Here is a 24,819-nt window from a genome sequence, read left to right as displayed (position 1 = left end):
GCTGCCCCCTGACAATATAAATCAGCAATTATGAAGAACAATGAAACATGTCATGAATGTGTTTACAGCACTTCCCTGTAACTTGTGAGGAAAACTACATGGCATGTTTGTTTGTGTTGATGGAGGCAGGTGTTGTCCCATTTATGAACTGTGTGCCAAGTGGTTTATGGAGACATCGAATTCCTTCATATGAATCATCGAATTCCTTGATATGAATCATCAGAAGTGTTTGATGATTCATCACCAGCGTGTGTCTGATGACTCATCACCAGAATTCCTTCATATGAATCATCAGAAGTGATTGATGACTCATCACCAGCATGTGTGTGATGACTCATCACCAGTCTATAAATGGAACTGCCAAAGTGTTTCCTGTGCTTGGCTTTGAGTCTTCCTTTGCTCGCAGGTGTTCCCGGTTTGATGGAGTTCCCATTATTCTTTCTGGAGTCGACATTTGAGTGTGAGGCTTCATCGGAGCTTCCCTCTCTGGAGCAGATTACTTTCACAGCAGCTGGAGAATTTACGAACAGTATTCCATCTCCCTCAAATAATCGAAAACATTCCAGGAGAAGTCGGTTCGAGAGTAATCCCCCTCTCGTTCCCCTGTTTTCAACCTTCTCGAAATTAGTGATCTTTTGGTGTATTATGAAGAGCATTCCTCGATGCTGAGAAACTGGTGATACAAGACTATTTTCCAAAGACAGTTTGAGAAGTGTTTTTAAAGGCAGCATTGAAGTTAAGTGTTGTGAACTCCTGAAAGAATTGCTCGATATCTATGTGAAATTAGACATTTATTCTGATTATTTTTGAGCGAGTCTATTGTGTGAAAATGAATAACAAAAGACAAATTCATAAGTTTGATTTTATAAAGATTTTGTTGTGTTACAAAAGTGTGTTTAATAGTTGAGCATTCAAGTGCTAATGATTATTGTTATTTTGCTGAAAGACTCTGTGATAATTGTAGTTCTTTTGTTTTTGATTTGTTGTTAGTGTTAGAAATTCCTGCAGCAAACCCTGAGGCAACTTTCTTAAAACAACAGTGACGCTCCTTTGTGAACCAGTGTTTTTGTTTCTCTTCCCTTCCCAAAACCCTGTTCCCTATCCCTTTCCCCCAGAGCCTATTTACTCATTTCCTATTCATATATGAGAGAATAGTGTTTAGGGTGAGGGTTGTATTCTCTTGGCTCCCGCGGAACCTGGAATTCAGGTGAGTAGGCATGGTCTTGTCAAAACCAGACTGAGAGCAGGGAGAAAGCAGTCAGACAGGAGTAAAGGCAAGCAGAAGGCTCCCACAAAACCGGGGGAAGGGATATGCAAGAGGAAAGCAGTGAGAAGGAGGGGAAATCAAGCAGAGGGTATGCTAAAAACCGGAAAGGGAAGCAAGGAGAAAGTGATGAGAAGTAGGGAAAGGCATGCAGCAAGCAACTCAAACCAGGGCTGAGAGCAAGAATAAGCAGTGAGAAGGAGGGAGAGTTAGGAGCACTGATGCAAACAAACGAGGGTCAAGCACGGAGAAAGCAGTGAGAAGAAGCGAAAGGCAAGCTACGGACAGCACAAAACAGGTCTGAGAGCAAAAAGAAAGCAGCAAAAAGGAGGGAAGGTCAAGGGGCTGAGAGAAAGGGGAAAGCAGTGAAAGGAAGGCAAAGGCAAGCAGCAGGCACCACAAAACTGTGTTGAAGGTGAAGAGAAAGCAGTGAGAAGGGCAGAAAGGCAAGCATCAGGGACACACAAAACTGGGCTAAGAGCAAGGAGAAAGCAGTGAGAAGGAGGGATAAGTCAAGGAGAAGGATGCAAAAAACAGGGGGAGGAAGGAGAAGGCAGTGAGAACGATCAAAAGCCTAGCAGCAGGCATGCACAACACCACTGTTTTTTGTGCGCCTTCTCCTTGCTTTTCCCTCAAAGGCTGTGCACAGCGTGTTGTTAGATGAATGCACTGTGGTTGGATGCACGCAGGGGGTTGGCTGCAGGCCCCGTCTCAATCCTTCAGTACATTAAAAAAAATAGAAATTCACAAACAAACAAAAAAGGATACAGGGATGTTATGGTTAGGAAATATAATTAAAAAATACTTAGAAATTCACTAAGAAAACAAAGGTTACAGGGATATTATAGTTAGGAAATAGAATAAAACACCTTAGAAATTCACTGAAAAACAAACGGTTACAAGGATATTATAATTAGGAAATAGAATAAAACACACCTTAGAAATTCACTGAAAAAATTAATGCTTATAGGGACATTATAGATAGGAAATAGAATAAAAAAACTTTAGAAATTCACTAAAAAACCAATGTTATAGGGATGTTATAGTTAGGAAATAAAACTAAAAGAAGCCTTAGAAATTAATTGAAAAAAACATAGGTTACAGGGACGTTATAGTTAGAAATAAGAATAAAAAAAAAACCTTAGAAATTCACTACAAAAATTGTTAAAATGACATTATATTTCAGAAATAGAATGAAAAAACCTTAGAAATTTAACTGAAAAACTAAAGGTTACAAGGACGTTATAGTTAGGAAATAGAATGAAAAAATCTTAGAAATTCACTGAAAAAAACAAAGGTTACAGGGATGTTATAGTTAGGTACTGAATTTACTTCCACAAAACCAATTGAAATTCAACAATTATGGTTACCAGCCCTAACTATGACTTAGGCCCCTGCAATGCACTGCTTTCAACCTCCCATATTACATGACTCACGACATGATCAGTGACATCACTGATGACATTACTGATCACATCAATTAAGCAGTAAGCCAAGACAATGGGCCGAATTGTACTGGAGCAGCTGTAAACCTGGGCATCTGCAAACAATATCCTTTTGGATTTATAATTTGGCTTCTGTATCAGCTTAGGGACTGTAGAACAATACCTCAATCTAGTCTGCTGATAAATACATATACAGTAGCAAAGGAAGGTAAAATGTATGCATCCTACATGAAGTTGATCTCAGCCTTTGACTTAGGTCAAAGCTCTGGGTATCATGGCCTGCTGGGTGTTGAGTCTAGTATAATAGATTTTTTGAGGAACCTCTAGTCAGAGGTGACTGACAGTATGAGGTACGGTCCAGCAGGGGAACTACAGACATTTCCAGGCTCAAACTTGGCTTGTAGCAGGGGTGTGTACTGGCCCCCTCCCTCTTTCCTTCATATGTCATCGGTTTTGAGAGTCAACTATTGCATTCTAGAATTGACTGCCCCATGGTTGGCACAAGTAGAGTACCAGCTCTGGTCTATGCCGACAATACTGCCTTGCTGCCCAGAAACGCAATTAGTTTGCAACACTCGTTAGATCAATTTTGTGCCTTCATGGCAAGTTTAGACCTGATGGTCATAGAGCCACATCATGGTCCTTGGGGACAGGGATAAGGGAAGCAGGTTTTCTTTTGCCAATGGAACAAAAATCAGTAAGCTAGTAGGGTAGCTGCACTATTTAGGAGTATCGAAGCAGTCCTAAACTTTATGGCCCAATTAAGCAGGAAGCCAATTAAGGAGTTGTTAGAAATTTACAAGACTAGGGGCAGGATGGGTGACTCCATCCCAAATATGTTGATACACCAGCTGCCGTAGTATGATTCTATTATATCCTATGGGAATCATAATACAGTGGATGGGATATCTGCCACATATGTGGCAGAGTAACCCCATCTGCCAAACTCCAAATCCAGCTTTGTCTGTGTGCAGCTGTCCATGGCTGGAGGTCTTCTCCCTAGTGCAATTCATCTTACTCACTTCTGTACATATTCACACTCTCTCATTGGTGTGGGACATACGCTACAGGTAGGGAACAATGCCAGACTGAAGGCCATGCTCTATGGCTAACCCTACATGGCAGGAGTTCCCAAGACCCTTTTGCTTGAGTGCATGGCCTTGCCAGAAGCTCAGCCCTACGGCCAACCTCAGCCGTGCACCATCTTTGGCCATACACAGCAGACATTGAAAATTGTGACCTAAAACATGAACTTCATTAAAAAAGACACAGTTATAAAACAGTCATGGTTCTGACTCAAACACAACAAACCGCTGAAAGTTGCTAGATTTAAGAAGTGATGACACCAATGATGTCACATGTGATGTCATCAACAATGTCATGCATGATGTTATACAGAGAGCACGGTTATGTTCTGTTTATTTGTAAAGTCCATCCATGAGTGTAGCCTGACACTGAAGGGGTAGCATGAGTTATGGTCTGCACAACAACCATATCTGGTAAATTTCATTGGTGTTTCTTGTTTTGTTTCTCCATCTCCTCTGTCCATCCCTGAGACAGTCATATCGACGTAGACAAATGCTGCTTTCTGTCCTGGTGATCAGAAATGAATGTGCAGATTGTATTTTAGGTCTGTGTGGAGTGCAAATATTGTGCACACTCACTCAACTGTGGTTATGTAGTCACATTTGACACTGGCGAATGTTATCATAATGGTGTACTCACAGCAGGGATGCACCGAAGGGTTTCACCGTGGAATGCACTGATACAAAAGAACCCTGGATACTTACTTGCATTTAGGTATTTGCTTCTTTGACACTTGCACTCTGCGGATCCTGCACTGTTAGTGCACAGCTCGTCATCAGCACAAGCAGGGTCACACTGTGGCACACCTGGAATAACACAAAACAGCATATCAGAAGCTTTGGAGAGAGTCTGTGATTACTATGGCACCTTTATTGCACCCAAATTGTGCCCAGGTAAATCCCTCCACAGTGCTTGTGCAATGGCAGCTTTTATTTCTACAGTGATCCTTGTCACCAACACGTGTGAGAAGAGGGTGCACATGGCTTGGAAACACAAGAGGCTACAGGTGTCATGACTCACAGGTCTGTTATATATGTGCTGCTGGCACGTCTGTGTGTTAAGATGTTATTATCTCTTGCACCATATTCCAGTGTTCAGCCTTGTCAGGCCATCCAGCAGCACACCACACATTATTCACATACTTGCATGCCATCAAACATGTTTACAGTTAGGCAGAGGGATATAAAGTGTGGTGCCTCTAGTCCAGTGCAGATGAACTCCTACCATGCCCTGCACAATCCATTCATACTGTACATCAATAAGCTTGAGACTGACCTGGTAGGTTTAGGCACTGATGTCCCTAAAATCAAGAGCAGGATCGATGCAGGCATTACTCTATGCCGATGACACTGTGCCATTAGCCAGAACTTCCAAGGGGCTGAAGACATTTATTGATGGCTTCGTTGATTTTATGGAGGACCTCAGCCTGGAAACCAACAGGTCTAAAACATTTATAATGAATAGTGGTCCTGTTACTGCATAAACCTGCTCCATCTATATTAAGGCCCATCGAGTAGAACGAGTGCAATGCTTCCCCTACTTGGACACCACTTTTGAGGATAATCTTAGCTGGACTGCATGCGTGGCTAATAGGTGTTCGAGCTTCAGACATGCCCCTGGAAAGATTTGTATTGCTTCGGTAAATATGGGGAATAATTCAATTTGTCTGCTTATTGGGATATAGCCCTGTTCTGACAAATAATGCCGGGATTTGGGGCTGCATAAATGTGGCCATAGACTTTGTGGAAGATCATATCATGTTATCCCATAATTACTTTGGTGCTCACACTGGTCTAATGGCCAGGCATCTCCGTGTAGAGCTGTGATTGAAGATTGTTTGGAGTGCGCCAAGGGTCCTTCGCTTCATGGTTTCAGTGCATTCAAACTACCCTTTCCAGTCTTGTCAGACCAAGTCTTTTTACTGATCCTACTTTCCTCACAAAGAGGGATTGGAACGGTTTATGGAGATTGACATGAATCCACCCGCCTTGGCATCCTAAAGACATTACGTGATGTTTAAAATGTATCCCGGGTCTGAACCATATTTAGAGGGTTCACAGCCCCTGGGAACGGTCCCTCCTTACGAGATTCCGCCTGAGCTGTTAGATGGAAACTGTTCCTTCACCTTGGTCAGTAGGATGTATCTACTATCTGTCCAAGCGATGAATCATCTGACCAAACATTATTGCACTTTCCCGGTGTTTTGTAGGTTTTACAGAGAGATGAGTAAGGGCTCACTCATTCCGGCTCTACGGAAAGCTAAGATTAATGAGTGAAGAGCTGCACCTTCAGTCACTGCCAACTCAGGACATCTGCGTTAGAATGGGCTTCTTTTTAAAGCCTACTCTAACACTTCGTAATTCCTTGATATTTTAACTGATATTTTGTTAATATTATGTATATTAACATTTGGGCCTGCGTCATGTCTTGTTAGTGTCTGTTTTAATTTTATTTATACTTTCACATGTTTATAGTGCATTGCTCCGATTGTACTTTTATGGTGAATGTCCTTGGGCGAAATAAAGATTATTCTGATTCTGATTCTGATCCTGCATGTGAGGCTCCCACTGCATTGTTTTATTCACACATCTTACTTCTTCAAGTGGTGATGAGGACGACAGTTAGCGAGACCTCACCCGTGTGGTGTATTGTTGGGAGCAGCCACAGGGTGTACACAGGGTCTCTACAGGAACAGGCACTGGATCTACACATGGTGCACAGGTAGAGCAGACTGGAGAAGTCAAGGTACCTTTCACTCTGTGCAAAGGTTAGTAAGTGAGACCTCTTCTGTGTAGTGCGTTGATGGGAGCAAACACCAGTCATTTGATGTGCACAAGGTGCGTACAGGTACTGGACCAACACATCGTGCACATGCGGACCAGACTGGAGAAGTCTGAGCACACCTCAGGAACTGAAAGAGATCCATCTCATGGTCAGGCTGTGAGAGAAGTGGTCTGCTTCCTGGACAGAATGGACTTCAGCCCCTTGACATTTCCATATTCTTGGAGTGACCATGTGTGACATCACATTTCATATGTGATATCTGAGAGACACTTAGCACTCCCCATTTACACTGCCCTAAATTGTCTTGACGCAACCTGTAGGTGTCTCTCAGGACAGGACGCCTGCAAGTCCAATGTGTTACCTAAATGCCACCTGTAACTGCCACTTAAAGGATCCTGAAAATCTGTCACGGATCCTCCTGGTCTGCACCCTTGCTGGACTCCCCTGCACTGAGGCATAGGTGAGCAAGGGTTCATGTAAACAAAGGGGCAGATTTAAGGAAAGTGGTGCTGCACCCAGTGCAGCGCCACTTTCCTTGCATCCTTTACGCCCCACCATGCGTGAACCATATCTAAGATATGGTGCAGAATGACGCAGGGCAGGGGGCAATAGCGTCAACGCAATTGATGTACATATGGGCCCATTGTAAACAATGGTGTGCCCCCCTGTTAACGCCAGCTCTGAGCAGCAAGCACGGAGATGGCATCAAAGCTTCCTCTGCAATGTCAGGTAGCCCGTAAAGGGCATTTTATTAAAAATATATATATATATATATATATATATATATATAAGGAGGGACTGCGGGGGAGCCCTTGAGGGCTCGTTAAGATAGCCGATAACAGCCATTTAAAAAAAAAAAGTAAAAATAAAAATAAATAAATAAATATATTATAGTTAGAGTTATCTCAACCTGCCCTAAGGTAATTATAACTTGGGGCCTCGCCATGCACTGGTAATTACCCACAAATTATGGCACTTATGACATCTTTGATTACATCATTGATCATATCAATATAATATTTGCAGTAACATTTTTGACAAAAAAACTGCATGGTGGAGGCGCGAGTTATAGTTACCTTAGGGCATGAGTTATAGTTAGTTGAGATCACTCTAAATATAACTGGTGAATTTCTAAGGTTTTGATTTTATAAAATGTGATCCTAACTAGAACATCCTTGCAACCACTGTTTTTTGTCAGTGAATTTCTATGTTTTTTTTAGTTCTATTTCCTAACTATCAAATCCCTGTAACCTTTGTTTTTTTCAGTTAATGTATATATATATATGAATGTACTCGTAAAAAAACATATAAATTCAGCACAGTTTTCTTATCAATAATTGTATTGCGAATGCTGCAGTGATAAGATCAAAGATGTCATAGAAGATATCATCAATGATATAATATGTGGAGTGATTGACTGTGCATGGCGAAATTGCGCGCTATAGTTACCTTAGGTCATGAGTTATAGTTACTTGAAATAACTCTAACTTTAACTGCTGAATTTCTATGGTTTTCTATAACGTCCCTTCAGTGAATGTCTATTGTGTTTTAATGTAAAGTAATTTTAATTACAATACATTAATCCAACCACCGCCATGCATGGCCTGCAATTAGGCACTGCAGCCAAGCCCTCAACAATCACCCAGCCCAGCGCTGATCACTGCCTTTTGCAATGCGCAGTGGAGGTTGTCCACAAGACCTGTCTCTGTCAGTCGTTCTGTGAGGGGGTGTGAGTGTCTGATTGTGCCTGAAAGCAGGTGTGTGAGTCTATGTGTGGGTCTGAGTGGGTGCCTCAATGTCTTAGTGGGTGTATGACTGGGTGCCTGGGTCTGTGAGGGCATGTGTGAGTGAATGAATTAGTTTATGAATGAGTCTTTGAATGTTTTTTTAAAATGTTTTTGCATATTCTCGAATATTCATGAATATCACATGAGGTGGAGAAAAATAATTTTAAACCCAAAATTTGGCCCTCAAACACCCCTATATCACACCCCTGGGGTCAGGGTACTGCCACCCTGGCCCCTTATGTCACCTTTAATTTAAAGTTTTAGCCCTGGGGCCCCCATGACTCAAAATGGCAGCCACACCTTTCTGGTCAGATTGCAGGCAGCCAATCACAACATTGGTGTTGGGGCGCGCATTCACAAATTCACTGCAAAAAGCGCAAAACCGTTGTGACGGATCCGCGGCCCAAATGTATTTCCCCTTTAATATCCCAACAACTACAGAACAGATTTACATCAAATAAACAAAGACACATTCTGTACACCGAAAGCTAGCTTTCTTCCAAATGTGGTGTAGTTCTAGCCAGTGGTTTGGGCTGTAGTCGTGTTCAAAGGACCTCTGGGAATTAACAAGGGAAACACAACTTTTTTGACACCCCCCCCTTTTTTCTGCTTCTGCTTGATGGATCACCCTGGCACTTTCCGTACGCAACAAGAATAAGTGGCACACTTTTATGGGAAAATTTCTTGATGATTCGTCAAACGGTGGTAAAGATATAGGGGAGTCAAAAATGCTTTTTCTGTGGAAACATCGTCCTAACTAAAACTACCTACTGGCGACTTTTTGTTTTTTAACTCCCCTTATTGCCAATTTGTTCTTATTACTGTGCCTTATAACACATTTCAAGTAATTTATGTCATACAATGAAAACTGTTTACTGTTTATCATCAAATCTGAGGGCCATATTTACAAGCGACCTGTGCCACCAGTGTATCACGTGTTGTGATGCACCGGCAGCACAGGCTGCAGAGCCATATCTACGAGGCCGCGTAAAGCCACTTTGGGTGGCTTTACATGGCCTTGTAGATATGGAGTAAGGCAATTCAGGACAAGTCACTGCGTTGCCTTACTTTGCGTCATAGGTGCTTTCCATGAGTTTTGCTGATGGTGTTCCCATGCAACACCTATGGATTTTGATGCATTCCCAGATTTACATGTTTTTATGCCCAAAGGTGTCCCTTCCTGCACAAAAACAAAAATCCCTAAAATACAGACACCCTTGTACTATGGTGCAAGGGTGCCTGCATTTGCGCTAGGCACAATTTATGCACTAGCTCAAGGGACAAAAACAGACATGTGCTGTATCTTGTAGATATAATGCATTTCTGCTTTTTTCTTTTGACGCAGGGCAGCGTAGCAAGAAATCTTTGGTCGCAGCCCTGAGTCGAAAGATTGTAAATATGGCCCTTATTTGTTACACCTTTCTTGTACGTGCTGTGTAATTCCCATACTGTCTGTGCCAAATGTACAAAGAGTTCCTGCGACACAGCCTAGCAATAAGAATTGCTATGCTGCATTGTGCAAAAGGGAGAGAACAGAATAGTGCCATATCAGATAGGATATAGCAGTATTTTTCACTCTCTCTGCGCTGGTGCCCTGTACCCTGTCTTTCGCTAATTAACACACCCTTGCACCGGAGTGCAAGAGTGCGTGGGAGGTCAAGTATAATTTTTGCATTGGAATGGGATACTTCCATTACGAAATACTCTACTTTTACATATTTTAACACGTTTCTAACTTTGAAACATACACTCCAGAAGGTCCAACACTCTCTTCTTAAATGCCCTATTTTTTAGGGGTATGGGCTACCAAGGAGGTGTGGACCCCTTATTTTTTCTCAGTATAAGTATAAATATCTGCAACAAAATATAGGTAAGCCCATATTTCACGTTAATAGTCTAAGGCGGTCATTCTGACCCTGGCGGTCAAAGACCGCCAGGGCGGAGGACTGCGGGAGCACCGCCGACAGGCCGGCGGTGCTCCAATGGGGATTCCGACCGCGGCGGTAAAGCCGCGGTCGGACCGGCAACACTGGCGGGCTCCCGCCAGTGTACCGCCGCCCCATTGAATCCTCCAGGCGGCGCAGCTTGCTGCGCCGCCGAGGGGATTCCGACCCCCCCTACCGCCATCCAGATCCCGGCGGTCCGACCGCCGGGATCCGGATGGCGGTAGGGGGGGTCGCGGGGCCCCTGGGGGCCCCTGCAGTGCCCATGCCACTGGCATGGGCATTGCAGGGGCCCCCGTAAGAGGGCCCCTAAATGTATTTCACTGTCTGCTGCGCAGACAGTGAAATACGCGACGGGTGCAACTGCACCCGTCGCACAGCTTCCACTCCGCCGGCTCGATTCCGAGCCGGCTTCATCGTGGAAGCCTCTTTCCCGCTGGGCTGGCGGGCGGCCTGAAGGCGACCGCCCGCCAGCCCAGCGGGAAAGTCAGAATTACCGCCGCGGTCTTTCGACCGCGGAACGGTAACCTGACGGCGGGACTTTGGCGGGCGGCCTCCGCCGCCCGCCAAGGTCAGAATGAGGGCCTAAGTCTTCACATCATAGTCATATTTTAATAAGCACGTTCAGCTGTCGCGTGGGCTCTCATTATTCTAATGAGACTACTGGATTTTGAGCAGCAGAATCGATTGCGGTGTGGGAGACTAAGTCTAACCCACTGCGGGTGACACCTGTTGCTCCAAACCGGGTTTTGCTCCGGCTAACTAGCAGTGCCTCATCTCTACCCAAGGATAGGGATGACTGGGCAGCCGAGAGCATGACATACTTGGCTTCTCAGGGAAGTCGTGGTCACTCAGGTCTCATCCGTTTCTCTCATTTACAATTCAGTCTCATATATAAATGACAAACAGAAGCAGTATATGTTTCAGTACTGAGTTTAATAAAATAACTGCATCTTAGATAGCAAAGCGTGAGCTGCAATAACCAGTACGACACAACATGACAGTATTAAAATTGTGACGAGAAGAGTGAAGCCTTAAAACAATATTATCATATTGTCACTATAATCAGTGGACAAGCTCCTACCTAGGCTATGATAGAGCACAGCATGCTAAGCCCTAATTCTGCCCTTCAGGTTCCCCTGGGAAGACATCAACCCCCATACCTGTGCAAAGGCCAGCGGTCTGCGTTAGCATCTGTAGCGAAGCATTCAGCAATCAGCATACAGTTGTGGTTCCCTGGCTGGAATCTCCCTCTAACGTGTAGGGGACAAGGAAGTATTTTTGTAATAACACAGCTGATGTTCGGAGAAAATGTCCCTACGTAAGGATGTGTGTTTTCTATGAATGTTGGAGACTAAACTTCTACCACGTTCATTGGCAATGTACCGTGCTGTAGCCTTGGAAGAGGCACAGAGTGATCAAGAATGTCTTGTTTCAGAACAGAGTGCTGGCCTAGGCAAAAACAGTTAGATAAACCAAAAAAAAAACAAGACCGTAATAATGGGTATTGTAACAATAATAAGATGAAGCTGAATAAAATATATCTAGGTTAAAGTGTGTTAAAATAACGTGCTTGGAGCTAAAGCTAAAATAGCTACACAACACAGCCAAGTCAGTGAATTCAGTGGATATTTATTATGAAATACATAGAGGAGAACAGCAGCCAACACGTGTTTCGCCCCCTGGCGGTATGTAAACCTGGGGCTTTCTCAAGACTGTAAAAGTAAAAAAAGAAATTAAAGACAAGTACTCTTCTTTTTGGAAGGCAAGAAAGAAAACTAAGGAATATCTCCCGAAGTGCAAGAAGAAATTTAATTTTTCAAAAGAGGAATCTTCTCCAAAAAAATAGGTATTTTAGATGAAAAAGAAGTGACTAAGATACTGTACGAAAAGAAGTGGGCAAATTAATAATAAAAGTGAAAAGTGATCAGTCATTAATTCAAGAGGTGTCCTTTAGTGAGACTTCCACCCATGCTAATTTCAGCTGAATGATACAACACCTATTCAATAATTCTTATGGGTAAATCCTTTTTTGAAGTTCATTGTCATATTACGTTGGTCAAAAAACATATTCGTACCGACAGAGAAATGTACAGAGATCACATATGTTTTTTTTAAGTCCCCATATGTCGTTCATGCACTTTATAAATGTTGTATAGGTAAACATAAGTTTAACACAACTCCTAGTAGTAGGATATCTTGGAATAGAGATTATCCAAGAGAGAGTTGTAATAAAGTATAACTTCAGTACAGAACATGAGCCCTAAAAGGCTAAAAGGGAAGAAAGGGACCAAGTATTGTAAACGTATATTTTTGAGACATATAACTTTTTTGCTTAGTTTATGTTTCATAATAGAGCCCAATTTGAGAGAATTTGTCATTAATTACGAAGTAAATTACAACTGAAGAAATAATTAATACTCTGGAAGGGGTGTTTCTAGTATGAATACAGCAAGTTGTTGTGTCACCATATAAGGTATTGTTGTTATTATGCCACTCAATACCCGGCAACATTTCGAACACCAGATGCCAAAGCTACCCTCCAAGCCGTATTCCTTGTCCAGCCGGAGCTTTCAATGAGTGAGGAGGGATGTCGGCTGCGAGGCCCCTGTCTGGTAATTCCTGCCTGCCTCAGATCTCTGGCCATCCTGCTAGCGCACGGCAACCACCAAGGCATTGTGAAGTCTAAAATCAGGTGGAAGATGTGGTGAAAGGGTGTTTCGCTTGCCAGGCTAGCAGTGCACCGGACCCTCCAGCGCCAGTCATCACCGAAGACAGTCCCACCACCCCTTGGCAGAGGATCAGTGCAGATTTTGGGAGCCTGCCAGACAGATCATACATGCTGATAATGGTGAACAACTAGTCCGGGTACCCTGAGGTGGAGATCGTGCCGACTACCTCGGCATCCGTAGTCATCCCAAAGGTAAAAAAGATGATGGCCACCTATGGCCTCTTCAGTGAGGTCTGCACAGACAATGGCCCCCCCCTTCAATAGCCACAAATGGTCCGACTTTTGATATCCAGGAACACCAAACACTGCCGGATTACTCCCCGATGGCCCCAAGCGAATGGGGAGGTAGAGAGGTTCGTAAAGACACTGACAAAAACAATCCGCATTGTCACAGCTGAATCACAGAATATTGAGAGCACCCTGTATACGTCTCTTTGTGAGTACAGACTGTCGCCCCATACATCCACCGGATTTGCCCCAAGCCAGCTGTGTTTCGGAAGAGTGGTAACCTATGCCATTCCACACCACCCTCAATGGCCCACCCAGTCGATTCCTCTGAACCGATCTATAGAATGGAGGTCCTGAAACAACAACTACACATCACGGAGGCGGAAAGCTCGGAGCAGCTCGATCCAGGTGGAGGACACAGTGCTTGTGAGAGATCGCTCCCAGGAGGGAAATTCCGACTGCCGTTCGAAGCTGAAACATCGTCAGTGACCACTGTTAAAGGGACCATGGTTACGGCAAAAGAGAGGGGAAACGCGGGTTACGAGGAATGTGTCCCAATTTAGGAGACTTTCCCCCACTTTCTCTGTTGGCCGTGGGGGGATAGACTTCTGAACCAGGGTAGTTAAAGTGACCTGGAGGATGTTGCTCTCTGACAGAAGTCCTCGATCAAGGGCGGGCACCCGCCGAGAGACAGCTCGACGTCAGGGCGGTCGATACCCTCTGAGCCAGGATCCTCAGCAGCTGGGGAGAGCGCATGTACCGCAAGGGACGGGTTGGGAGGAGGAGAGCGCATGTACCGCAAGGGATTAGTAGTTCCCTGTCGCTGCCTGGGAGGGCGGGAGCTGGACGATATCATTTAAGGTCCAACCCAGACCCATCTTGGAGGTATGCTGACTTTGTGACAGACTGAGCCAAACCCCCTTTTACGCTGCAGTTTCCTATGCAGCCCCTGTTCCCACAGTGTTCTTTTTCTTTATGTAGGTGTTTTTGATTTTTCCCGTGTTTTGCCTTATTTTAGGGAGGAATGTATTGTTCGCCATTTGCTGGTGTTAGCACGTCAGAGCCTTAATAAGTAAACTTACAAGGAGACGAGTTCAGCTCGACAAACCTTTGGACCATGTTCGGGGACTTCCCAGTACGAGATGTCTTCTTGGCATCACCAACCAACAGATCAATAAACCAATCAATAATTACAATAGCTAATCAACAACTAATCAATAGCATTTAATAAGAATCAATAAGTTGAACACACCATGACCCTTCAGTCATGAATAACCACACCAATTCGTTAAGTGTTGGTATATTTATTTCCCTATTGGTTACAATCTAATGTCACCTCTGTTAATTTCATTAGCAATAAATCTCATTAGAAACTCTTTTATTAGCAATTAGAACTCAACTAATCAATGCATAGAGAATATTCATTCAATATTTAGGCACATCATCAGTATGAAGCAACTTAGCAAAGTCTAAGTCATACATGATTCAACAAAGCAAAAACTCACTGGTCTATTTGCACCAATTTATTAGTAAACGCCTTAACTAACCTCATATTAGCATTAGCATGTTGGGCCTCATGCAAAACATTTAGAAAACACAAACTTGGAAAACATCTAAACTAAGGCCTCTATCAAAATAGCAGTTGGTACCTAGAAAGAAAAGGCAAACAGACAATTACAATTTAGCATCAGATAGTTACCAATCCAACAGATCAACGAACAGCGTCAGTCTTCGTCCTCAGGACATCAGTCAATTCACCATCAGAGAAGATAGGACGGGGCAAAGCATAGCTAAGGAATAGGACCCTTCCCTCATATGGAGGAGAAGTGAGTATCAAGCAAAGAATGGGGTAGAGGATGGTTTTAAAGTACTCAGAATAAACTCAAGAAAACGCTACAGCAATAGGAATGACAAATTGAGATGGCAAAAGGAGTGAATTTGGAGTGAAGTGAAGTGAGCGCGTTTCTTCTTGAGTCACAGTGTTAAATCAAAACTATCTAATTTGCCCTTAACTCCTCATTGGATAATAATTGGTGCATCGTTATCTCTGTCCAATAATTTTTCAAGCATCTTGTCAGAATTTTCCCCAAACCACAGTTCTCATGTCGCGGATTGGTCCATGTTATTGACGTCTTCATTGGTTGGAATATCAGGTAGGAAAAGTTATACTTCGCGCTCCAGTCAGTGTCTCCATTGTTTTCTCCTACTACAGTTAACCTTGCACCTGTTACGAATTACACTGTTGCATTCAGCAAGAATGTCTCCTTGAACAAGTCGGTTGTCATGAAAACGAATTTACTACGGCTACACACACACACACATAACTTCTGGAAAAGTACAGCTTCGTGTCCTTCAGAAAAACAGCACATTACATGTTAGAAAATGCAGTTTAATATGAGGCCAGGCAGCTAGGCCCAGATCCTCTCTAAGCTAAGGCCCTCTAATTTAATAAAGCAAACTCTTAACACATAACTCTAATTACGATATACTGATACAAATTCAAAACATTATTGCAAAATAATTCAGAATTAACAAGCTTTCTTAGTGTTCCTATATATTGGTAGCCACTACTCGTGGGCACATTTCAAATGCGTGCATTATTTTCTATGTTAACACATTTTCTATGCAGCTTAATCACAATATATTGCAAGCTTTTCATGTTAATATTATTTTAAAAGACACACTGCAACACTGGGCGAGCCTAATGAGACGCTCCCGGACAGGGGAGTCGAGGGTCACACCCCTCACCATGACAGGCTAATGCTGGGGCAGTGTGACTTAGTGGTAGGAGATACAGAGGGATGAAACGGAGGGAGCGGGGTCAAAAGAACGCATACGCTGAGACAGAGAGTGCTATATTAAACAAGCATTTGCAATGCAACGGGTCTCGCGTTTGCTCATGTTAGAGCTGATCGTGTTGTAAACTACTAACCCAACTTTTCACCTATCGGCAAAAGTGCATTTATGTAGGTAACCCGAAAAAGTAAAGAGCTCGACTCCTGCCAGGCGAAATCGCGCTAGGAAAATAGAGAAAAAAAGTAGTCCACGAGCCGGACAGAAAACAGCGAGCCTCGCATGTTTTCTGTACTTGGTCGATGCGCTCGAGGAGGGCTAGCAACTGGAAAAGGCATAACGTATGCGTGCTTCGACTAATGAAAGCAAGCAGATTTTAATAGGCAAGCACATGAACCAATGAAAAACACTGACATGACGTCGACAGGGCTCCGAGCCCTTTTGTAATACCTAAAGCGTCTTGCTGCGATAGGCATGCGTGAGCACATGCAACGCAGGCTCGACCCTAAAAAAAAAGTTTAAATAATTTCCTCTGTCTCCGCATCTTCCTTAGAGCCGACCGCAGGCTCTACAGCCGTGTGCTCAGCCCCGGTCTCTCCCAGAGGCTGTAAACAGCTCAGTTCACGCACAGCTTTGCTTGACTCTGTCCGTTCAGTTGTGTTTCGTGGGAGTCTGGCGCCATCTCCTGGCAGCCTGCAGCAGCGCCTTCACTCTTCCTTCCACGGATCTATCTGTCCGGCTCCCCACCCTTTATAACCACTGGAGGGCTTTCCGCTATTCCCATTGTAACATTTTGACTATTTAAAGGCTTGTTCCTTGGCAGCCTGGTTTTTGATGTGTTTCCTACATGCTTTCTATTAAAACCTGTTGGGTGTTTGAAAACTAATTGATCTTGGAAACGGACACTGTGTGCTGATTTTTTAGACTTTGTGGGACATTGCGTTTCATGCTAAAAGACGATTCAAGTGAGAATACCAGCCCCAAGTCACTCAAGAGTTTTGAGCTTTATTACGTATTTTTATTTCTGTCATGCTGTTTTACTTTAATTTTGTGTGATTATGGGATATGAGTGCTGAGTGTTAAGCCTCAGTTCAAAAACTGATATGAGAGAGTGAGTCTGATTCTTCAATCCCGAGACTGTGACTTATGAGAACTGTTGGAGTGTAGCTTTTGTAATCAAAATTAACATGAAATGTTTGCAAATGAATGTATGATGCTGCCGCATAGACAATGTATTAGTGGGCTTTTACTAAACGTGTGTTTGAAATGTGCCCACGGGGAGTGGCCATCAATGTATACCATGATTAATAAAATTGACTAATAATGAATTATTAATGTACTAATGTATGGTTTGTATTAGTATTAAGAGTTATATGTTAAGGTTTTGCTAAATTAATCACTAGGCTTAGTTAGCCTGAGTCGGGGCCTAGCTGCCCGTTTTCATATTAAATGTGTTTTCTAATGTGCAGTGTGCTGACTTGCTGAAGGACATGTAGCCGTACTTTTCCAGAAGCTAGAAGATGTGTGTAACCGTAGTAAATTCTTTCTCATGAGGCTCGACTTGCTCAAGGAGACATTCTTGCCGAATGCAACAGTGTAAACTTGCAACAGGTACAAGGTCGTCTGAACTGGTATAGACAATGGAACTACTGACGGGGCTCTGAGAGGACCGCGAGAAAAAGAAAGTGCACCTGACATTCTACCCGTTGGAGACGTCAATTCCAGGAGCCAATAAACTACATGAGAACTGTATTAAAGTGACAATCTTAATGAGGTGACTAGCTAATAATTGTTTGGAGATACGGATGCACCAAAACTTGCCCAATTGGAAATTAGGGGACTGTACAACAAAAATGATATATTCCTTTGACGCAAGGAGAAATCAGCCATTCCGAGCCACTTTTTGTCACTGCCACTACGTGCCTTTTTGTTAACACCTAGCCACTTTGTCACTCTGCTTAAAGACTTTGCTGTTAGACTTTTTGAACCATCCTTACCTTTGTCCTGCCTGATTCATACTTTTCCTCCTTATGAGGGAAGTGTCCCTTATACCAGTCTTGCTGAACTTTGCTGTGTTTCCTGGCTAATGGCAAATCAAATGATGTCCTGAGGACGAAGACTGACTCTGTATGCTGACTCATTACGGAGGGTAACTATGTAATGACGAAATTGTAATTGTCTGTTTGCCTTTTCTTTCTAGGTACCAACTGCTCCTTTTGACAGAACATAGTTAGATGTTTTCTAAATTTGTGTTGCTAAATTGTTTTGCATGAAGCCCAACATGCTAATGCTGATTCGAGGTTAGTTAAGGGGTTCACTAAGACTGACGCAAATAGACAAATGACTAAATCGATGCTTTGTTGAATAATGCGCTAATGTTACTCTGCTAAGATTAATCCATGTTGACGTCGTGTTTTGTTCTAATGTTTATGATCTTTGCTTTGATTAAATCTTATTCTAGTTGCCATATTGTGACATTGCTGATGTGTTTTCTGGTATTGAGACTAATAAACCTACTAGTAGAAGTGTAATCAATAGGGAATAAATATCAGAAATCTTGCTAATTCTGTGTGGTTATTCGTGACCGAAAGGTCATGGTGTGTTCAAATTCTTATTGATGTTATTGATTAATCCGATTGATTGGCTATTGTGCATATTGATGAGGTTATTGATCTATTAATTGACATACTGAATAGTTATCTTGTCCTAAGGTGTCTTCAATCAGGGTCAAAAGATTCATCGGCCTAAAACAAGTCTCAGAGTGATTAAGTTATCTAGTTCGGTACACATTATCAGAACTAGAGAACCCGATTACGCGAATTCATAAAATACGCTCTCTGCTAGCGTGCACTAATACCCGTCCTGTATTTCTCGCTATCACCACACAGAACACGTGTCCTGAGCGAATATGGAGAGCAACACATTAGTCCAGGTGGCAAGGCGAGCAGTCTATCTCTGTCTTCTGTCTTCCAATCCCCCTTCCCTTTTAGGACACCTCCCGAGACTCCTGAACTCCAACAGTAGTGGTAGTTCCAGTAGGTCATTCATCGCCCCTGCAGATGTCCTGCTTTTTAAGTGAGTGCACTCAACACTGCTACAGACCTTCATATAAAAACCTTCATATAAAAACCCCAGCAATTTGGATCAATCTTACTATTGGTTGTAGCCAGTGGCTGCTAGCAGGACTCTAACATGGTGGGGCCCAATGGCTCCAGACTCAAAACATATGTGGCTCCCCATTCATCCATAAGCAGGAATGGAAGAACTTAGGGCCAGATGTAGGTAGGTTTCCTTTTGCGAGTTGCAAATTGCGAGTCCCAGCGACTCGCAATTTGCAACTCGCAAAAGGAAATGCAGAAAGGTGTCTCAGACACCTTCTGCGACTCGCTATGGGGTCGCAAAGACCCACCTCATGAATATTTATGAGGTGGGTCGCAGTTTGCGACCCCATAGCGTGTCAATGCACTCACAGGGATGGTGGCCTGCTGGAGATCTTTTTGCAGCCTGTTTTCCTTAACCTGTTCTGTGCCTTGGACGAGATCATCTCGTCCAAGGCACAGGGGAACTTGGGGGAGCGCTAGCGTGCCCCCCGTGCACCCCCCTCCCCCCCAAGGCGGGGATGGAAGGGGAAGACCTTCCCCTTCCACCCCGACCCCCCCCACCCCCCCGTGACGTCAGTGCCCGAGCGCGCGCTGATTAGTCACAGGGGCATCCCCCATCGCGCTGGAAGCAGAGTTTCCAGCGTGATTGAAAGAGAAATGCTAACCATTTCTCTTTCAATCACGTGGGGGAGGCCCGGAGGGCTTCAAAGGGAAGGAAATGTATTTCCTTCCCTTTGAAGTCTCTCCGAGGGTTTCAAAAGCCGGATTGCTTGCAATCCGGCTTTTGAAACCCCACTAGACACCAGGGATTTATTTTTTTGCTGATATTGTGATAAGGGAGCGACCCCTTGGGCAAGGGTTGCTCCCAGGGGGGGCATGTTTTCGTGAAGGCCTTTTCTGCCCCCCCTGGGGGCAGAAACCTCTAGGCACCAGGGATATATATATATATATATATTTTTTTTTTTTTTTTGACGTTTTTTTTTGTTTTTTTTAGGTGGGGAGCAACCCCTTAGGCAAGGGTCGCTCCCCTTTGGGGAAAATTATATTTTGGCCATTTCTGCCCCCCCTGGGGGCAGATTGGCCGATTTTAGGTCAATCTGCCCCCAAGGGGGCAGAAACCACTAGGCAGCGGGGATTTGTTTTTTGGCGCCAATGTCACACAGGGGGATCGACCCCGTAGGCAAGGGTCGCTCCCTGGGGAGGGGGTGTTGGGGGGGCAAATTTATTTTAGGACATTTCTGCCCCCAGGGGGGGGGGGCAGAAACCTCTAGGCGCCAGGGCAAATTTTTTTTTTGTGTTTTTTTTTTTGTTTGTTCGTTTTTTTAGAGATGGGTAGCGACCCATCAGGCAAGGGTCGCTGCCCTGGGGGGCAAATTGTATTTAGGCCATTTCTGCCCCCCTTGGGGGCAGATCGGCCTATTATTAGGCTGATCTGCCCCCGGGGGGGGGGGCAGAAACCTCTAGGCGCCAGGTCAATTCTTTTTTTTTTTGTTGGTTTTTTTAAAGATGGGTAGCGACCCATCAGGCAAGGGTCGCTGCCCTGGGGGACAAATTGTATTTAGGCCATTTCTGCCCCCCTTGTGTGCAGATTGGCCGATTTTAGGTCAATCTGTCCCCAAGGGGGCAGAAACCACTAGGCAACTGGGATTTGTTTTTTGGCGCCAATGTCACGCAGGGGGAGCGACCCCGTAGGCAGGGGTCGCTCCCGGGGGGCGAGTGGGGGTTGAGGGGGCAAATTTATTTTAGGCCATTTCTGCCCCCCTGGGGGCAGATCGGCCTACTATTAGGCTGATCTGCCCCCGGGGGGGGGGGGCAGAAACCTCTAGGCGCCAGGGCAATATTTTTTTTTTTTTTTTAGAGATGGGTAGCGACCCATCAGGCAAGGGTCGCTGCCCTGGGGGACAAATTGTATTTAGGCCATTTCTGCCCCCCTTGTGGGCAGATTGGCCGATTTTAGGTCAATCTGTCCCCAAGGGGGCAGAAACCACTAGGCAACTGGGATTTGTTTTTTGGCGCCAATGTCACGCAGGGGGAGCGACCCCGTAGGCAGGGGTCGCTCCCGGGGGGGCGAGTGGGGGTTGAGGGGGCAAATTTATTTTAGGCCATTTCTGCCCCCCTGGGGGCAGATCGGCCTATTATTAGGCCGATCTTAGGCGCCTGGGCCAATTTTTTTTTTGTGTTTTTTTGTTTTGTTTGTTTGTTTTTTTAGAGATGGGTAGCGACCCATCAGGCAAGGGTCGCTGCCCTGGGTGGCAAATTGTATTTAGACCATTTCTGCCCCCCTTGGGGGCAGATTGGGCGATTTTAGGTCAATCTGCCCCCAAGGGGGCAGAAACCACTAGGCAACTGGGATTTGTTTTTTGGCGCCAATGTCACGCAGGGGGAGCGACCCCGTAGGCAAGGGTCGCTCCCTGGGGAGGGGGGTGTTGGGGGGGCAAATTTATTTTAGGCCATTTCTGCCCCCAGGGGGGGGGCAGACACCTCTAGGCGCCAGGGCAATTTTTTTTTTGTGTTTTTTGTTTTTGTTTGTTTGTTTTTTTAGAGATGGGTAGCGACCCATCAGGCAAGGGTCGCTGCCCTGGGGGGCAAATTGAATTTAGGCCATTTCTGCCCCCCTTGGGGGCAGATTGGCCGATTCTAGGTCAATCTGCCCCCAAGGGGGCAGAAACCACTAGGCAACTGGGATTTGTTTTTTGGCGCCAATGTCACGCAGGGGGAGCGACCCCGTAGGCAGGGGTTGCTCCCGGGGGGGGAGTAGGGGTTGGGGGGGCAAATTTATTTTAGTCCATTTCTGCCCCCAATTGGCCTATTATTAGGCTGATCTGCCCCCGGGGGGGGGGCAGAAACCTCTAGGCGCCAGGGCAATTTTTTTTTTTTTTTTTTTTTTTTCTTTTTTTTTTAGAGATGGGTAGCGACCCATCAGGCAAGGGTCGCTGCCCTGGGGGACAAATTGTATTTAGGCCATTTCTGCCCCCCTTGGGGGCAGATTGGACGATTTTAGGTCAATCTGCCCCCAAGGGGGCAGAAACCACTAGGCAACTGGGATTTGTTTTTTGACGCCAATGTCACGCAGGGGGAGCGACCCCGTAGGCAGGGGTCGCTCCCGGGGGGGTAGTGGGGGTTGAGGGGGCAAATTTATTTTAGGACATTTCTGCCCCCCCTGGGGGCAGATCGGCCTATTACTAGGCCGATCTGCCCCCAGGGGGGGCAGAAACCTCTAGGCGCCTGGGCCAATTTTTTTTTTTTGTTTTGTTTGTTTGTTTTTTTAGAGATGGGTAGCGACCCATCAGGCAAGGGTCGCTGCCCTGGGTGGCAAATTGTATTTAGACCATTTCTGCCCCCCTTGGGGGCAGATTGGGCGATTTTAGGTCAATCTGCCCCCAAGGAGGCAGAAACCACTAGGCAACTGGGATTTGTTTTTTGACGCCAATGTCACGCAGGGGGAGCGACCCCGTAGGCAGGGGTCGTTCCCGGGCAGGGGGGGTTAGGGGGGGGGTCAAATTTATTTTAGGGCATTTCTGACCCCCCCCCCCCCTCCCCCTTCCCGGGGCCAGCTGAGCTAGATGCCAAACTCCACAGGTAGGCACTTTGCAAAAAACACATCTGTTTTCTGTGAAAAAATATGTTGTGTCCATGTTGTGTTTTGGGCCATTTCCTTTCGTGGGCGCTAGGCCTACCCACAGAAGTGAGGTACCATTTTTATCGAGAGACTTAGGGGAACACTGGGTGGAAGGAAATTTGTGGCTCCTCTCAGATTTCAGAACTTTCTGCCACAGAAATGTGAGGAACATGTGTTTTTTGTAGCCAAATTTTGAGGTTTGCAAAGGATTCTGGGTAACAGAACCTGGTCCGAGCCCCGCAAGTCACCCCTCCTTGGATTCCCCTAGGTCTCTAGTTTTCAGAAATGCACAGGTTTGGTAGGTTTCCCTAGGTGCCGGCAGACCTAGAGGTCAAAATCTAGAGGTAGGCACTTCGCAAAAAACACCTCTGTTTTGTTTCAAAAATTTGAATGTGTCCACGTTGCGCTTTGGGGTGTTTCGTGTCGCGGGCGCTAGGCCTACCCACACAAGTGAGGTATCATTTTTATCGGGAGACTTGGGGGAACGCTGGGTGGAAGGGAATTTGTGGCTCCTCTCAGATTCCAGGACTTTCTGCCACAGAAATGTGAGGAACATGTGTTTTTTTAGCCAAATTTTGAGGTTTGCAAAGGATTCTGGGTAACAGAACCTGGTCCGAGCCCCACAAGTCACCCCATCTTGGATTCCCCTAGGTCTCTAGTTTACAGAAATGCACAGGTTTGGTAGGTTTCCCTGGGTGCCGGCTGAGCTAGAGGCCAAAATCTACAGGTAGGCACTTCGCAAAAAACACCTCTGTTTTCTTTAAAAAATTTGGATGTGTCCACGTTGCGCTTTGGGGCGTTTCCTGTCACGGGCGCTAGGGCTACCCACACAAGTGAGGTATCATTTTTATCGGGAGACTTGGGGGAACGCTGGGTGGAAGGAAATTTGTGGCTCCTCTCAGATTCCAGAACTTTCTGCCACAGAAATGTGAGGAACATGTGTTTTTTTAGCAAAATTTTGAGGTTTGCAAAGGATTCTGGGTAACAGAACCTGGTCCGAGCCCCGCAAGTCAGCCCATCTTGGATTCCCCTAGGTCTCTAGTTTTCAGAAATGCACAGGTTTGGTAGGTTTCCCTAGGTGCCGGCTGAGCTAGAGGCCAAAATCTACAGGTAGGCACTTCGCAAAAAACACCTCTGTTTTCTTTAAAAAATTTGGATGTGTCCACGTTGCGCTTTGGGGCGTTTCCTGTCGCGGGCGCTAGGCCTACCCACACAATTGAGGTATCATTTTTATCGGGAGACTTGGGGGAACGCTGGGTGGAAGGAAACTTGTGGCTCCTCTCAGATTCCAGAACTTTCTGCCACAGAAATGTGAGGAACATGTGTTTTTTTAACCACATTTTGAGGTTTGCAAAGGATTCTGGGTAACAGAACCTGGTCCGAGCCCCGCAAGTCACCCCTCCTTGGATTCCCCTAGGTCTCTAGTTTTCAGAAATGCACAGGTTTGGTAGGTTTCCCTAGGTGCCGGCTGAGCTAGAGGCCAAAATCTACAGGTATGCACTTCGCAAAAAACACCTCTGTTCTGTTTCAAAAATTTGGATGTGTCCACGTTGTGCTTTGGGGCATTTCCTGTCGCGGGCGCTAGGCCTACCCACACAATTGAGGTATCATTTTTATCGGGAGACTTGGGGGAACGCTGGGTGGAAGGAAATTTGTGGCTCCTCTCAGATTCCAGAACTTTCTGCCACAGAAATGTGAGGAACATGTGTTTTTTTAACCACATTTTGAGGTTTGCAAAGGATTCTGGGTAACAGAACCTGGTCCGAGCCCCGCAAGTCACCCCTCCTTGGATTCCCCTAGGTCTCTAGTTTTCAGAAATGCACAGGTTTGGTAGGTTTCCCTAGGTGCCGGCTGAGCTAGAGGCCAAAATCTACAGGTAGGCACTTCGCAAAAAACACCTCTGTTTTCCTTCAAAAATTTGGATGTGTCCACGTTGCGCTTTGGGGCGTTTCCTGTCGCGGGCGCTAGGCCTACCCACACAAGTGAGGTATCATTTTTATCGGGAGACTTGGGGAAACGCTGGGTGGAAGGAAATTTG

The 24,819-nt window shown here is 45.1% G+C and overlaps 1 protein-coding gene across 11 annotated transcripts in view; it reads right to left on the bottom strand.

Moving 5' to 3' along the window:
- The window catches only part of LOC138283053 (uromodulin-like), a 298,687-nt gene that overhangs the window by 123,889 nt on the left and 149,979 nt on the right, over nt 1–24,819 (bottom strand). For all 11 annotated transcript variants that reach the window (XR_011201046.1, XR_011201042.1, XR_011201047.1 and 8 more), the window contains one exon: nt 4,500–4,601. Coding sequence is in view for 1 of the 11 variants with exons in the window: in XM_069221194.1 (XP_069077295.1) it covers nt 4,500–4,601 (102 nt within the window). In the remaining 10 variants the exon portion in view is untranslated. The remainder of the gene's footprint in view (nt 1–4,499; nt 4,602–24,819) is intronic.

The sequence above is a fragment of the Pleurodeles waltl genome, chromosome 2_2, assembly GCF_031143425.1.
Source record: "Pleurodeles waltl isolate 20211129_DDA chromosome 2_2, aPleWal1.hap1.20221129, whole genome shotgun sequence".
NCBI classification, from domain to species: Eukaryota; Metazoa; Chordata; class Amphibia; order Caudata; family Salamandridae; genus Pleurodeles; species Pleurodeles waltl.
This window is presented reverse-complemented; position numbering and strand designations above follow the sequence as displayed.